Source organism: Epinephelus moara, chromosome 16, assembly GCF_006386435.1.
Source record: "Epinephelus moara isolate mb chromosome 16, YSFRI_EMoa_1.0, whole genome shotgun sequence".
In the NCBI taxonomy this organism is placed as follows: domain Eukaryota; kingdom Metazoa; phylum Chordata; class Actinopteri; order Perciformes; family Serranidae; genus Epinephelus; species Epinephelus moara.
The window spans coordinates 16,509,984-16,524,144 of record NC_065521.1 but is presented as its reverse complement, the minus strand read 5'-3'; the positions used below and the strand labels follow the sequence as shown (position 1 = coordinate 16,524,144).

The following is a 14,161-nucleotide window of genomic DNA, read 5'->3' as shown; positions in this document are numbered from 1 at the left end:
AACTGTGTTGCTGTCTCACAGTTTTTTTTTTCTATGTAACTGGCATTCATGTTCCAGTCAAGTAAACACTGTATATTTGTGTGGTGCTTTGGTTGACTTGGCAACACTGCCATCTCATGGTGATCAGAGTAAAAAAAAAAAAAAAAACACCAGCACTATACTTTTCTGAAGCTTTATTAGGAAAGGTTTAGTAATTAAGCAAGACATGTTATCACCATCTTACTCTGCCATATTAATTTGATCCATATATTGTCTCCTGTCAAAGCCATCATCATTACCATCACTTTATTAAAAATGCATACGCACAACATAATGAAATCATATCACCCCAAGCTGTTGCTGATTAAAACAAATGCGTTGCACTGGAAAGCACAACGCTGTACTGATTTGGCTTCAGCTATCTTGTTAAGTCTCTCATATATCAAAGATGATTGACAGTTAGCGCTAAACTTGCTGAACTGTTTTTTTCTTTCAGCAGAGAAACCTCCTCTGATTGAAACACCACTTTTTCGGAAAGGTTTTATCAAAGGGGGTTGCATTAATTCATCTCTGATCTTTTCAGTTGGGACTTTTTCTCTTCTCTTGTGGTCTATTTCTAGTCACTGAACCTCCAGAGAGACAAGACTGTCTCTGAGCGGAGCTGAGATGCAAGAGATGGCAGATGGGTTCGACTTTTCTCTTGGTGTGTGAAAGCCATCCTCCCCCCCCCGAGGGCTAAAGTCATGCCTCACGGCATTTTAAGCCTTTCTCTACCTGGACACCTCTCTGATCTTCCTCCCTCTCTGTGTCTGTATGACAGCTCTGCTCCTCTCCACCTGCTTCCTCCTCCTCCTCCTCCTCCTCCTCCTCCTCCTTACCCCTCTGGGTTCGACACCGGAGCACCAAAGCAGCACACCTCTCCAACCCCGATTCCCCAACCGGCTGTTCGCACTGCACCACAAAGATTCTGTAAAGCTCCAAGAGGACAATGAGGATGTTTTTGCAGGTGAAGAAGATCATCAGCTGGTTGAGTACCTGCTCTTGGACCATAAGATAGAGCCGGTAAAGCAGAAACGGGCCATCTTGGAGTCCCACTGTGAGGAGCAAGCTCCACACTTCACTGGAGCAGCAGGAGGTGAACGGCGATGGAGCACCAGGACAGCAGGAGGGACCGCCCACACTCCTCTGTGGAGGCTTACCCTTTGGGGGTTGTGTCTGGGTCAGCACCAGAGGAAATTGCATGAGCGCCCAAGAGAAAAGGCCCAGGCCCATGATGACAACCGCACGGTTGGTCCTGACCTCAGGTTCCTTGAAGGTGTCAAAGATGTCCAAGATGTCAGCACCCAGTCCTACGTAGACCATGAGGAGCTGGGAGAGCTGATCGCGGGACATATAACCCTTTGGCATCAGCCAGCGACCCAGAACCAATACTATGAGCATGGTCTGCTCCAGGCCTGCCACCCAATTTTCTGGGTCCAGCTCCACGATGCCCTGTGTGAAGGAAACAGCACCACCTGGTTACATCAAAAGTGTTTGTCAAGTTAGACAACTTGACACAATTCTAGACAATTTTTCACAATTTTTTGCTGTATGTAACTTTGGAGAAAGCTACTTGATTGTTGAGTCTCATTCCCAGGTATCAGACAGTGGGCCCCTCGGCACAAATATGCAAAAGCCCCCTCCACCTCTCCTACATACACACAAAACACACACCTTATTATTGGTTAGCCTATTTTGTGTCATTGTTTTGCATCTTTCTATAGTTGCATTGCATCTTTTGGGGTTTTTGTGTCTCTGTGTAGTAGTTTTGTTTCTCTCAGAGGGGAATTTAGGTCTTTTCGGTCATTTTGTGTCTCTTTGCAGTTTATTTGCATATCTTTGTGGTCATTTTGAATCTTTTCCCAGTCAGAACTGTGGTAATCCGAGTGGCATTTTGTAAGCGAGGACCCTATGGGTGGGTATACTTTGGGCCTGATATGCCCTTTCAGTAATCCTATGTTTCCAGGTCATCAAATACTGATGCTAACCCCGAAGAGACACAAAAAGACCACAAAATGATGCAATGGAACCACAAAGAGACACAAAATAGTCACAAAAAAGGGCAAAACAACCACAAAGTGACACATAATGACTACAAAGAGATGCAAATACCCCACGGAGTCTGTGTTTCTTGTTCCTATGTAGGTAGAGTGGTGGTGCCTTTTACATATATGTGCCCAGGTGCCCATTGTCTCATGATCCACCCATGTGGACTAGTGATTCGGTTCGACTACAAACCCAAATCGTAGGGTATATGACAACCTTGGGATGAGACTTAATAATCATCCATCCTTCTCCACAGTTACATGCAGCACCGTTAAATGTGTAATCAATGAAACACATTGGCAGTCATCCATTCAGCAAGGCTTCTCCTCTCTGTTCTCAACATAATTCCGAAGACTTGTGAGCCAGCCTCTCATTGTGTCAGGGTTCATTGAGTTTATCCTGACAGCACCCCATGACATTTCCCAACGTTCCCGAAACACAGCGTCTTCAAGTTTCAAAAGCTGCCACCCAGCCTCAAGCACAGCCAAGGGGCAAAAAAGTTCCCAAATCCTACATGAAAGAAGCTGCACTAAAACCACCCCAGAAGGGGAGAGATCTGAGAGTTTTTCAAGCAGGAGCCTATCTGGACTTCATCTCAATGTGTCTATTACACATTTCCTGCAACTAATAGTTTATCCACCCCCTTGCTAGATTTAAATCTTATCTGATATCAGGTGTTGCTTTAATGTGGCTGCGTGGAGGGTGAGGCGGGGAGGGCAGTTTTGTGGTGGGAAGCCTACCGCTGTGATCGGGATGCCAGCCAGCAAATGAAGCTCAGGGCCGGAGGAATTGTTGACAGGCAGCTTGGACTGCAGCAGGCTCAGCTCCAGGAACCAAATGGACGGGATGACAGTACTGAGGTAGAGGAAAACCATGGGGGAGAACCTAAAAGTGGACCGCCAAGGGAGAGGGAGGGTGGTGGAGAAAGGTGGGGGTGGGTTATTTTTAGTGACATGCTTTTTTTTCCAACACCCACTAAAGAAGAAAGAGTCCCCTTTTTTTCCCTAAAAGAAGCATCGAATTTCAGACAGGCAATTATTCTCATCATATATGCAAATCCCTCTTGACAGTGCAAAGCCTTCTCCACGAGGAGAGAACTTCAAAGTAAGACTCAGTGAGAAAGAGAGAGGCCTGAAGAAAGCTTGTGTCTGAGGATGTTCACCGCGAATGTGCCAGAGAGCTATAGCCCTTGAATGAGACGCAGCTTGATGTTGAATGAGGTGTGACACTAAATGCTCATATCCTTTGGAGACCCGCGTAATAAAGGTTGGTGTCAGTTTATGTTTACTCAAGCCAAACATTTTTTTTTTCTTTCTTAAATCTAGCTGGTCAGAAACGACTTGAGCCAGCAGCAGACATTTTCTCCATGGCTGGATGGGAGTGACTGTGACAAAGACGTGATAGCAGGCTCAGAGCATCGGCTCACAGAAAGACAGAGCAATAACACCACTGAGGAATAGATTTGTTTTTGATAGACAGTGAAAGAGAGAATGAGCTGCAGAGGATAACAGAGAATTTAGAGGCAGAGGATATTACAGGCCGCACACACAAGCTGCTTCTCTCCACCCTGGGCAGATGGGTTGTAAAGTGTTTGCACAGTTACAAGTTCAGAAGTTATTTGCTCCCCACACAAAACAGGTTTACAAAGTCTGGCAACAACACCTCAATCCTCATGTTACCCCTTTAAAAAGAGCAAGAGCGGGTGGTTTGTAAATGCTTATTCAGCTCCCGAACATGTGTTTGTTTGTTATAGCCGAAGCAGTTACATCAATGAGTTCATTTTTGTTGTTTAACCATTAATAGTGCACTCCAACAGTTCAACACATCGAGATAACTTTCTCCTTTACTGCTCAGTCTGTGAAAACAGTTGTATAATGTCCTTTGTGTCTCTAAAATAGCTTTGTAAAGCTGGAGAAATGACCCCTGATGATGTCATCAGGGTCAACTTGGCTTCATTTACCAGGCAGGGATGGTCTCATCAAAAGATACAATGGAGTTGCATTATAGGGAATGTCGAATCAAGTATTTGTGAACTAGAAGCTTAAAGTCAAGACATCTCAGCCTTTACCAGTTTAATATTTAATCTTTCTTTTTAATTGCCTGTTGTGAGTTCCACAACTTAATATAAACTGCTGGAATACCCCTCGAGTACAGCTGCTCTGTAGCCTTGGTTCATTACAATGGATCAGAGTATTATGTGATTAATACTGTGGTGTCAACATCTGTAATTAAAGCATGCAGATTTCTAGTCATGTTAGCAGTGTGGCTCTAAGGTTATAATGTTGGTTTGTTGGTTGGGTATCAACTTTGGTCCAAAGTGAAATACCTCAACAACAATTGGATGCATTGTTGTGAAATTTTGCACAGGCATTTATAGAGCCTAGAGGATGAAGCCTTTGACTTTGGTGATCCTCCAGCTTTCTCTCTGACGCCACGAGCAGGACATGCTTTTAGACAGAAGCTATTAGCATTCAGGCGTCTGTAGCCAACAATACTAGTTTCACACGGAGTGAAATACCCAATGTGGCTGTTTACGCCGAGGTGTATATTCCTAGGCGTCCAAGCAATGTCAAAATATCACGTTAACACGGTCAATTAAGCTATTCTGCTTCAGTTTATGTACACAGTGCGAAATCATCAGATTTATACATCTTAAAAACTGAAAATAATAAGTCACTTGACCCATTCATCCACCACATCTTACTCCTTCCAATGACTGTGTCTCTCTTTATAATATGTCATCTGACTTTCAGGCAGTTGGTTACATTTTGAGGGGGGGGGGGGGGGGGGGTTCTGATAAATTTACCATTTACCACTTTACCACTGATGTCACAGGACATATGAAAATAGCTAGAACTAGCCCTAACTATGACCTCTTTTCCCTAATCCAAACCACTTCCTGACCTTGACGTGTTAACATGACAAGTACTACACAATTACGGAATGCAACAGGATCCATAATAAAGTGTCTCAGAGACAGTGGCGCCCTCAAGGGGGGACAAGGTGCGGCCATTTGTGCAATACCTGCTAAACTAGTGACATCTCATTTTAGCATGTCAACATTTGAAGCTAAGATAGTTAACATTATACCTGCTAAGCATTACGATGTTAGCATTGTCATTGTGAGCATGCTAGCATGCTGATTTTAGCATGTAGTTCAAAGTACCACGGTGCCAAAATACAGCCTCACAGAGTCATTAGCATGGCTGCAGACAATGCGATTTGAAATAAAGGTTCAATATAAGCCCCAAACTATTGTCTGATTCTGATATTAACATTGTTTGTGTTTTGCATGTGTGACCTAAATGTTACCATTTCCACTCTGCATTTCGGGTGCACTTCAGAGTGACAGCCATTTCCACACCCAGCAGAGCCACACCCATCAGCAGCAGCCAGTAGAGTGGCTCCTCTTTAACGGCCACCACACGCCACACTGTCACCACCCCGTGGACCGCAAACAGGAAACGACTCAGCAAAGCCAGCAGGATGTCCAGTAGACGACACATCGTGCACCACAGAAAACCTGTACAGAAGATAGTTTTATTATGTCTGAATACAAGTGCATCAGGAATGAGTCCTAGAACCTGGAAATGAGTTCGCATTTTAGCACTCCTGGTTCCCTCATCTAAAAGTCAGTAGTTTTTTTTAAATGGGTTTTTGGTTAGATGCCTGAAATAAGGTCTGTGGTTAACATGAGCTTAAGAGACTTTCACATTTTGTGTTTGATTGCCAACAAGTGGCTAAATGAGACTGCAGAATGTCATCACGCTGAACACGGCTTTACAGCTTCATTGTGATGGCAGTGTTGAAGTCATGCGACCATGGTTCAGTTCGTCTATAGCCTAACGTTAGCTTTTTACTTCTGGTGATTGCATTTAGGCTTCAAAAATCCTAAAAGTGGTGTTCATTTGTGCTGAACAAAGTGTGTAAGTACCATAAATGTTTGTTTGCCACAGAGCTTATTTTCTTCAATGTTCCAAAATCCAATCCTTTTTGAGAGGGAACCAGGGCTATCGAAAAATGTCATCCCCGTAGCACTCTATATGATTTATAAGATCCACTGTCACTTACTTTAAATAATGGAAATGTGCTTTTTTAAATTAAAATAAAAGCATTGTAAAGTGAGTTTAGGCAGATTTACAAGCCAATACCTCATTCCTTAATTTACTGTATAAAAGCCATTACTAGATTGTTTGGTGTTGTTTGATGCTGACTGAACCATTGATGTCTATGTACGATACTAGGGCATACAGTAATATTAAATGACTATGGGGAAAATCCATGTATGCCATATTTGATTTTCAACAGAACATTATTGCAAGATTGATGAAAGCTGGGGCTTACACTTTGACACAACTTTTGTTCACAATTTCTTAAAAGTTGAAACAATAGAAGGCCTTTATGTTCTTTTGAAACTAATATAATTTCACTGCAACAAACTAAATGCCCAGCATTAAAGGCTTTTGCAGACTAAGAAATAGATAGCACTTTGATTTGATTGCATTTTGTACTAAATTTAAGAAATAAACTCACACAGAAAAGTCAGCGTCAGACAGCCAAAAACCAAACCAACCATAAAAAACACTTATGTAACCGCCTGCATCATTACACATCACACCCCCAGCTCATCTTTCATTATCAATAACTATTGCACGAAGTCAGTGTGCAAACAGTCCTCGCTGTCAATTAGTCAGCTTAGGATAAAAGCATCTGAGCTTTGGGGGAATTCAAAGCAAGCTGTGATTAGTAAGCAAGAGAAACTGGTCTGCAGTCGGTGTGAAAGGACTCCAGGAGGCTTTGAATTTGCTTAAATCTGATCTCTATGGATCGTTGTGATGGCTTGATGACTTGAAAGTGGTTGACTGTTGGTTAAAATGAGTATCATATAACATGGTCGATTCCATCCAGGGACTTGTTTTATAAGTCATATCCCTCTCTGGTTTCCTGTTTGTATCGACACAGTCACCAGAGAGTTCGTTAAAGTGTTGTTACTGATGAGATAGGAAAGCATCAAACATGCATTTTAGATAACAAGACTTAACTATTTTCTCTTGATCTCAGCTATTTCTCCTCCATTTGCACAGTGCTGTTTAATTCTTTGTACGTGATGCAGGGGTTTTCCTATGCATGAGTAATCGTAAACAAACATTATGATTTGGTCTATGGGGATATTTTGGTCGGAAAATAAATGAAATACGTTGTCAGAGAACATTTTGCTAATACTTTCGGGATCAACATTTTTGCCAGATATGTTCATTAATCAACTCATCGTGCTACAATAAAACACAATCCAGTCGGCATCATGCTCCCTTCAAAACGTATCTGTTGATGCAAATTACGTGTATATTAAACATAATGTCCAGGAGACACGGTTGCCACCCACGGCAGGGTATTCATCAGATGTGGAGATACATGGCTTTCACTTGATAGTTATTAAATATAAGTGAATCATTAGTAAGGGGTTGCATGTTTTTACAGGAATCAATCAGGTTGTAAGTTGTCCAATAACACATTGGAGGGGTCTTGCTGATGAATTAGAGGGCTAAAAAATAATCAAGTGTTATGATGGAGGATGATAAACACCAGCCACATACATTTAAAGTCTTAGTCAGTGCTATTTTAGTGTAAGTAAATCCATTTGTTACAACTTAACCCTTTAAAACATGTACCCTCTTTTATGAAAGTGTTATATTTTGGACTGAAGGCCAAAAAATAATTTCTCTGAGACTGTTTTTAACTTGTCTCTCTACAATAAAAACAGTCTCTGTGTCAAAAACAGAGTGTTTTGTGCTGTTATTGTGAATACTGATACGCCTTGAACAGAGTTCATGCAATATGTATGGTGCAAGTTGCATGCAGTACAAACTTACGGTATAAGCTGGACTCCTCGCTGAGATTGGTTGAGATCAGCTTCTTCAGTCTATTTCCCAAAGGTTCTTGGATGCTGTGCTGTACAAAATGGGAATACCAGAACGGTCACACACAGTGATCGCACTTGTATCTGTCTGATTTTGCCTTTTAAATGACAGCCACCTCCTGAAACCACTGGCTGTGTAGGCATGTCAGAGGTGTGTGTGTGTGTGTGTGTGTGTGTGTGTGTGTGTGTGTGTGTGTGTNTGAAACCACTGGCTGTGTAGGCATGTCAGAGGTGTGTGTGTGTGTGTGTGTGTGTGTGTGTGTGTGTGTTTTCAATGACCACTGTTCAAGTCCACTGGAGTAGAGTATCAGTAAGTGTGTTCCACAAGTGTACGTATGTGTGTGTCTCCATTCCCCTTGGTGCCATTGCAGGAGATAACGTTTCCTGCCCCCTGCTCCCACATCTTCATCACCATCCGTCATGATGTCATCTCTCCTGGCCCAGAACAAAGTTATCTCCCTGGGAGAAACCGGCCTGCCGTGCTCCCTGTTCAGAGAGCACCCAGCCCTGCCCTGCTCCCACCCATGCCTGCTCTGCCTCTGCGCTACTTGCCCTGATAACGGCCTCGCTCCTTGGCCTCGGCACTCACAGAAACATGGAGCAACAACAGGGAATGGAGATGGCCCACTGAACAACCTGAGTGTGTGGGTACAGTATGGTACTGCTATTGCATCAGAATGAGGTGCTGATGCTGCGTGGGTCGATGCTGTCCAGGAACGTCTATTCACTAAATCCTGAAAGTGGAACGAAGACACATGACTGACAAGATGTTTTATATCATTTGATCAGTGTGTAGACTCTAAATGTTGGTCAAATATTTGATGGTATTTTTTCCTCAGTTAGGCCTTAAACCTGCATTACCTGATTTTTTGGACATTTGGGGGAAGTGAAAAAAAGCTGTAAAAGCACAAATGTACCAGCAATTAATGCATCCTTTGTTCATCAGCTGTAGTCGCTAGCTATGTCGGCTGTTTGATGCTGGGCTGGTGCAGTGTTTCACAGAGTGTATCAGGGCTTTGTTTGCTGAAAAACATTTGCTGGCCACATCTGGAAGCATGGCTGATGAGAGCAATCAGAATGAGCCGAAAGGTTAAAGGAGCTGTATGTGACATTCAGAATGTTTATATAGCCGCAAACCACTGTTTGCTATGTAAAGATATAGTGGAGTAATGGTGTCGCTGTGGGTTGTTGTGGTAGCTATGCCTGCATGTTAGTGCATGTGAGTTCCTGTGTGTGTATCCCATTGGCTAGCTCATAGCCACCACTCTGCACACCGCTCATACAGCAGTTACGCTGATAACAGGATGGTGGCGTCACAGAAGCATAGCACCGACCCCCCAGGTTACCCCAGGTAACATTGTTAGCTCCATCAGCACTGTTGCTGTTGGTAGTGAGTTAGCACCCTCAGCTGCTCGCCACCTACTCAGCCACTTTCATGTTAAGAACCATGTGCAGACAACCTAAATCAGACTCTGAATCATAACCTCCTTTTACACTGACTGTTCAAGGCAGGAATATCCCACAGTCAGCCATCTCTCCGTGCTGTATATACGGTACGATCACAAATGGGGGGACAGAGATGTCTCACCTTTAATTCACCAAGGGAGGTAGTAACAGTGCCAAAATGATGTCTGTATAAAGAAGATGGTCTGTGGGACGGGATCATGGCTGGCAGGGGTGTGATGTTTTGATGACATTATGTGTGCGACCACAGGAGGTTTAAAAAATAACTGTTAGCAATTAGTGGCTAACTCAAAGAAGAAGAACAGTGGCGGTAAATGTCCACAAATTGGGAGAACAATGATGTCAAGGAGCTCCTTACCCTCCAAGGAGAGGACGAGATCAGCCCCCATATAACAGGGACGGTTAAATGATTGTTATTGACAGGTTAATGCAGTTGTTGTTGTTTAGAAAGCACACGCTGATGTGTTTGATGTCACACCTATCACACCTCTTTTGATTCCACAGAGCCACAGTGCAGTGTATAATTACACACTAGAGCAGAATGATGCTGCCGCAGTTTGGTTCTGTGTAAAAATCCAACGGAGCATAAAGAAGGGACTTCAGAGAAGCCCTATAGTACATCCTCTGTGTAAAAAGGGCTACAGACGTGCTTTGAATGTCACACACAGCTCCTCTAAGCTGTAGGCAGAAAAACCAAAACAATGAGCTGAAAGGCACTAAAGTGGAAAGCTTCATATAGAGCTACACAGACAGCAGAGTCAGGGGTATAATTCTGTGGGTTTGTCACTATGAGTGACACATTTGCTGTTACACAGTCATTTAATCCATTCTAAATATGAGATATTGATTGATATATTTGATATTAAACTGATGTCTTGTGGCTTTAAGGTGTGTTCAGACTTAATGCAAGGCAGATTTAAGAAGCAGCATATCATAATGTCAGTGCTCAGATCTGAACAGACACGTATTTGTTCTATACAGTGCGCACTGAGGCAAAGACATGTTGGTGAGATCTGAAAATGTTTCAACTTGAGCGAAAAATTCACATTTCTTCTTGAGGCATTATGACTTCAACGTATGAACATACGCAGACAAGAAGAAAGGCGAGGAGTGTAAGGAAAAATGACACAAAACAGTTTTAAGATTAGTCAGTCAGATTCTGAGCTGTCACATCAATGCAACGTACATGGTTGGTGTATATTAGCTACAGCTAATATCTGTATGTTAGTACATTGGCTGTTTGGGGCAGGTAGACATGGACTGTTAAAATACAGTAATTTTTTTGCACAAATAATGCAAAAATATGCATCATTATCAGTCTGAATTCATTTTAAGGGTATTGTCTGTCAGTAAAAATGAGATCTAGGACAGACTCCTATTAATTTTGTTGTGGATATTTACTCCAATATCATCAGGAAGTACATTCATATTCTGCAGTGATCATCTTCAGTGCATCAGGCGGTGAGCCCTGTATGTGCAGCAGCAGAGAATAAAGGTGTGCATGTTGGGGAGGTGGGTGTACATGTAGCATGTCTGAGGCATGATGGAGACTTGAGTTCATGTCTCATCACTCCCCCCACTCTCTGGAGCGGCCTGGCATGTTCATTATTGTCGTTTAAATCCCTTTTAAAAACACATTTTTTAAAATGTTTTGGCCTGAACTCACTTTTATCTCTAAGTTACTTCTTAAAACCTATTTATATACAAAGATGTTCTTTTAACTTTTATTTTATTTGTTGATTTATTTGTTTTATTTTGTTTTATTTTACCTTACTGTGTTACTGCTTTATTTTTACACTTTCTCATGTATCGCTCATTTTGTCTCATTATTATTATCATTAGTAGTAGTATTAGTAGTATCATCAACTATTTGTGCTAATGACCCATCTGTCCCTAACCATAATCATACCACACTGCAGTTGCCATACACAGATATTGGAGAAATAAATCATTCAAAAACACTCAAAAATCATAACCATTGAACAGCATTCTGGATTTTGCAGAATTATCCAGTATCAGCACTGCCTGGCAGCATGATATGAATTAGAGCTCGGACAATACTGTGATTCTGGGTCCAAAAATAATATTGATATTAGAGAGTAAAAAATATCTGATAATATATTTGCAGATTTTTTTTTTTTATGAATACGAAGCATAAACGTTTTAAATTTAGTTATTAAAGAGTTGTGACCAAAATATTTACTGAGCAGGACTTTTTACAGTTGTAAAATAAACTGGTGGATAAACTATGTCATCGGTTTCTAAGTGACCTAAGATATATTTTCCGCATTTCTGTACTGCAATTTCTTTATCATCCACTGATTTATCAGTCAGGCCCTCGTTGGGATATTGTCCACAGAGGATGAATCAAGATTTTGTGCTTAGCTCCTGACCTTTTCTATGTTCCCATTGTCAGGTCATTATTGTCCTTTGACCAAGTCCATGTTAATGAGAAACCTTTCTGATAACGAATCATAAAAATAAACATGAATATTAATCATCCCTGGTGATTGAATCATAATATTTTTGGTAACCCCCTGACCTTTCCTCTAGAGACACCTTAAGGTAATATCAAAATCTAATGGACAGTTTGCTCTGAAATGTATCTTCATGGTCCTCAGAGGATGAATCCTCTGCACTTTGGCTGCTCTATGTTCCCTCCCTCAGAGCAGACTTTAGTCCTGTTATAGGTAAGGTTCTTAAAATAGCATAACGCCCATATTTACAGTGGATCTAGTTTTAGACTTTCCATCTTATTTAAGATGCATTATACAGTATCCTCCAATTAATTATCTGACAATATTTGCCTATTCTTAAAAGATCAAATTATAAAGTGGTAAGACAGGACACCTGAGAGTGCAGTGATTATCATAGAGGCAATGCTGTGGTGTTGAATCTAATAAGAAAACTAGGTCATTCTTTGACTGGGAAGCAGCTGCGCTTTTTCATCCCTAACTTTTCTGAAATCAATTTCCAAGTTCAGACAAAGGACAGACAAGAGTCTGAAATTATTCATAGAGCACAATTCTTGACCTCTGTCACCTGGACACACAAGTCAATTATTCATAATCCCTCAAATTAGAGCCTTTTTTATAATCACTGCAGCTGATATTTTGTCATGCATTGACAAATTTGCCAGAAGGGATTTCAGCATTCTTGTCTTTTAATCCCACCAAACAAGCATTTGGATTTTAGGTTCAAGTGGCCATTTGAAGGCAGGAGAGAGAAATAGACACACAGGTAGTGGAGGAAGTCCTTTAATGGTGAGGAAACAGGCAGAACTGGCAGAAGGAGATAAGACACCCCAGACGGTGTCCTGAACGAAAAATGAATTGAAAAAAAATGGGTGGAGGACCAAAGGAGAGAGAGGAAGAGAGGGGGTGGCGATGACGCGGGAAGAGGGTGAGTGAGTTATCAGCCATGCAGAATAGTAGTACACCTCGTCGTGTTATCCTCTAGTTTGGGCGGCGCTTTTTGCTCTTCGAGATAACAGGCGGTTCACTCCAGATTGTTGCTTTGAGTTAGTGAAGCTAACTATGCTTGTTTGTGTTGGAGAGATGTGAGCTTGTGGTCAGTGCTGCGGGTGTTCGAGCAGGATATGTTGTTGTCATTTCCTGTGTTGAGTTCATATAACAGGATGACATGGAAATCTGGGTTGTTGGCTAACTGCATTCACTGTGTATGTGAACCTTCACCAGGCAACACAGTCCTTTGCCTTTCTACAGCACGTCTCTGTATTTATATTTAAATATATAAAGTCCTGTTAACACTTTGTAAACTCATAACTATATCCATTAATTACCATATTTCCATATTCACAGGCCGTAACACTTCATTTCTTCTGAAGGTCTTTTTTTTTTTCTTTTTTTTTCTTTTTTTAAACTGAGGCCTGCAGTATATTTCAGCTGCACCAGTCTGCCAGCATTGAAGTGGCACAACTCCAGCAGTTTCTTATATACAGCCCTGGATGGCAGCCATTCGCACAGACCTGCTGCCTCCTTTTCACATGGTATACGCCACCCAGTAGATCACATTCACCACAGCGAAAGTGAAAGGGAACACGGCCCTGGCGTAGATGTCGATGGTGTCGGCATCAATGGGCTTGCAGACGCACTTGGAACAGCACTTCTTCTCCTCCGTGCTCTCCTCCGCCTGCCTGGATCTTCTTCTCCTCGGCTCGGCCTCCTCGCTGCCGCCTTCCCCAGGGATTTCGCTGCTGGAGCGCTGGGGCCGCCCATGGCGGTTGGAAATCATCACCCCCTGGTTCATGCCGGTGACCGATAGGGAAAACAGAACCATTGCCTGTTTGCCGTTCTTCACAATAGACTGTAGGGAGACAGAGAGGGAAGTGTGTCAGCACTTTCTGAGGGTTCACATGCCTTTTTCCTCTAAGACATAACTGAGCTCAATAAAACATCAATATGAAATTTTGACCATTTTCTCATACTTCTTAAATTCAGCTCCTGAGAAATAGCCTCCCTCTTGTCTCAGCCCGATCCTAATTTATGATCTTAAAATGCTCTTTTTCCTTTCTCACTGCAGTAATCTTTACTTGTCTGAAACAATGAGCTCTTGAGATAATAGTAAAATCCAAAATAAAACTTGACCGGCTTATAAACGAGCCTTCACAATTTCAGAAATTTGTCTCAGTGATGAATTATTCTGTTGTTCCTTATTTAGGAAAAAACAGATCAGAATTCAGTAATACCCAAATAA

General features: G+C 42.0%; 2 protein-coding genes across 4 annotated transcripts in view; both read right to left on the bottom strand.

Moving 5' to 3' along the window:
• Nucleotides 1–220: 220 nt before the first annotated feature.
• LOC126403055 (transmembrane protein 26) lies at nucleotides 221–8,051 on the bottom strand. The gene is made up of 4 exons (XM_050065465.1): nucleotides 7,935–8,051; nucleotides 5,377–5,587; nucleotides 2,805–2,949; nucleotides 221–1,470 (listed from the first exon to the last, which is right to left on the bottom strand). The coding sequence occupies exons 2-4, from the start codon at nucleotides 5,568–5,570 to the stop codon at nucleotides 721–723; spliced, it is 1,089 nt and encodes a 362-aa protein (XP_049921422.1). The 5' UTR covers nucleotides 5,571–5,587; nucleotides 7,935–8,051; the 3' UTR covers nucleotides 221–720.
• A 4,655-nt stretch (nucleotides 8,052–12,706) lies between these two features.
• Nucleotides 12,707–14,161, bottom strand: part of gabrd (gamma-aminobutyric acid type A receptor subunit delta) — a 33,503-nt gene continuing 32,048 nt past the window's right edge. For all 3 annotated transcript variants that reach the window (XM_050065029.1, XM_050065028.1, XM_050065030.1), the window contains one exon: nucleotides 12,707–13,771. In XM_050065029.1, coding sequence (XP_049920986.1) covers nucleotides 13,448–13,771 — 324 coding nt within the window. In that variant the 3' untranslated portion in view covers nucleotides 12,707–13,447. The remainder of the gene's footprint in view (nucleotides 13,772–14,161) is intronic.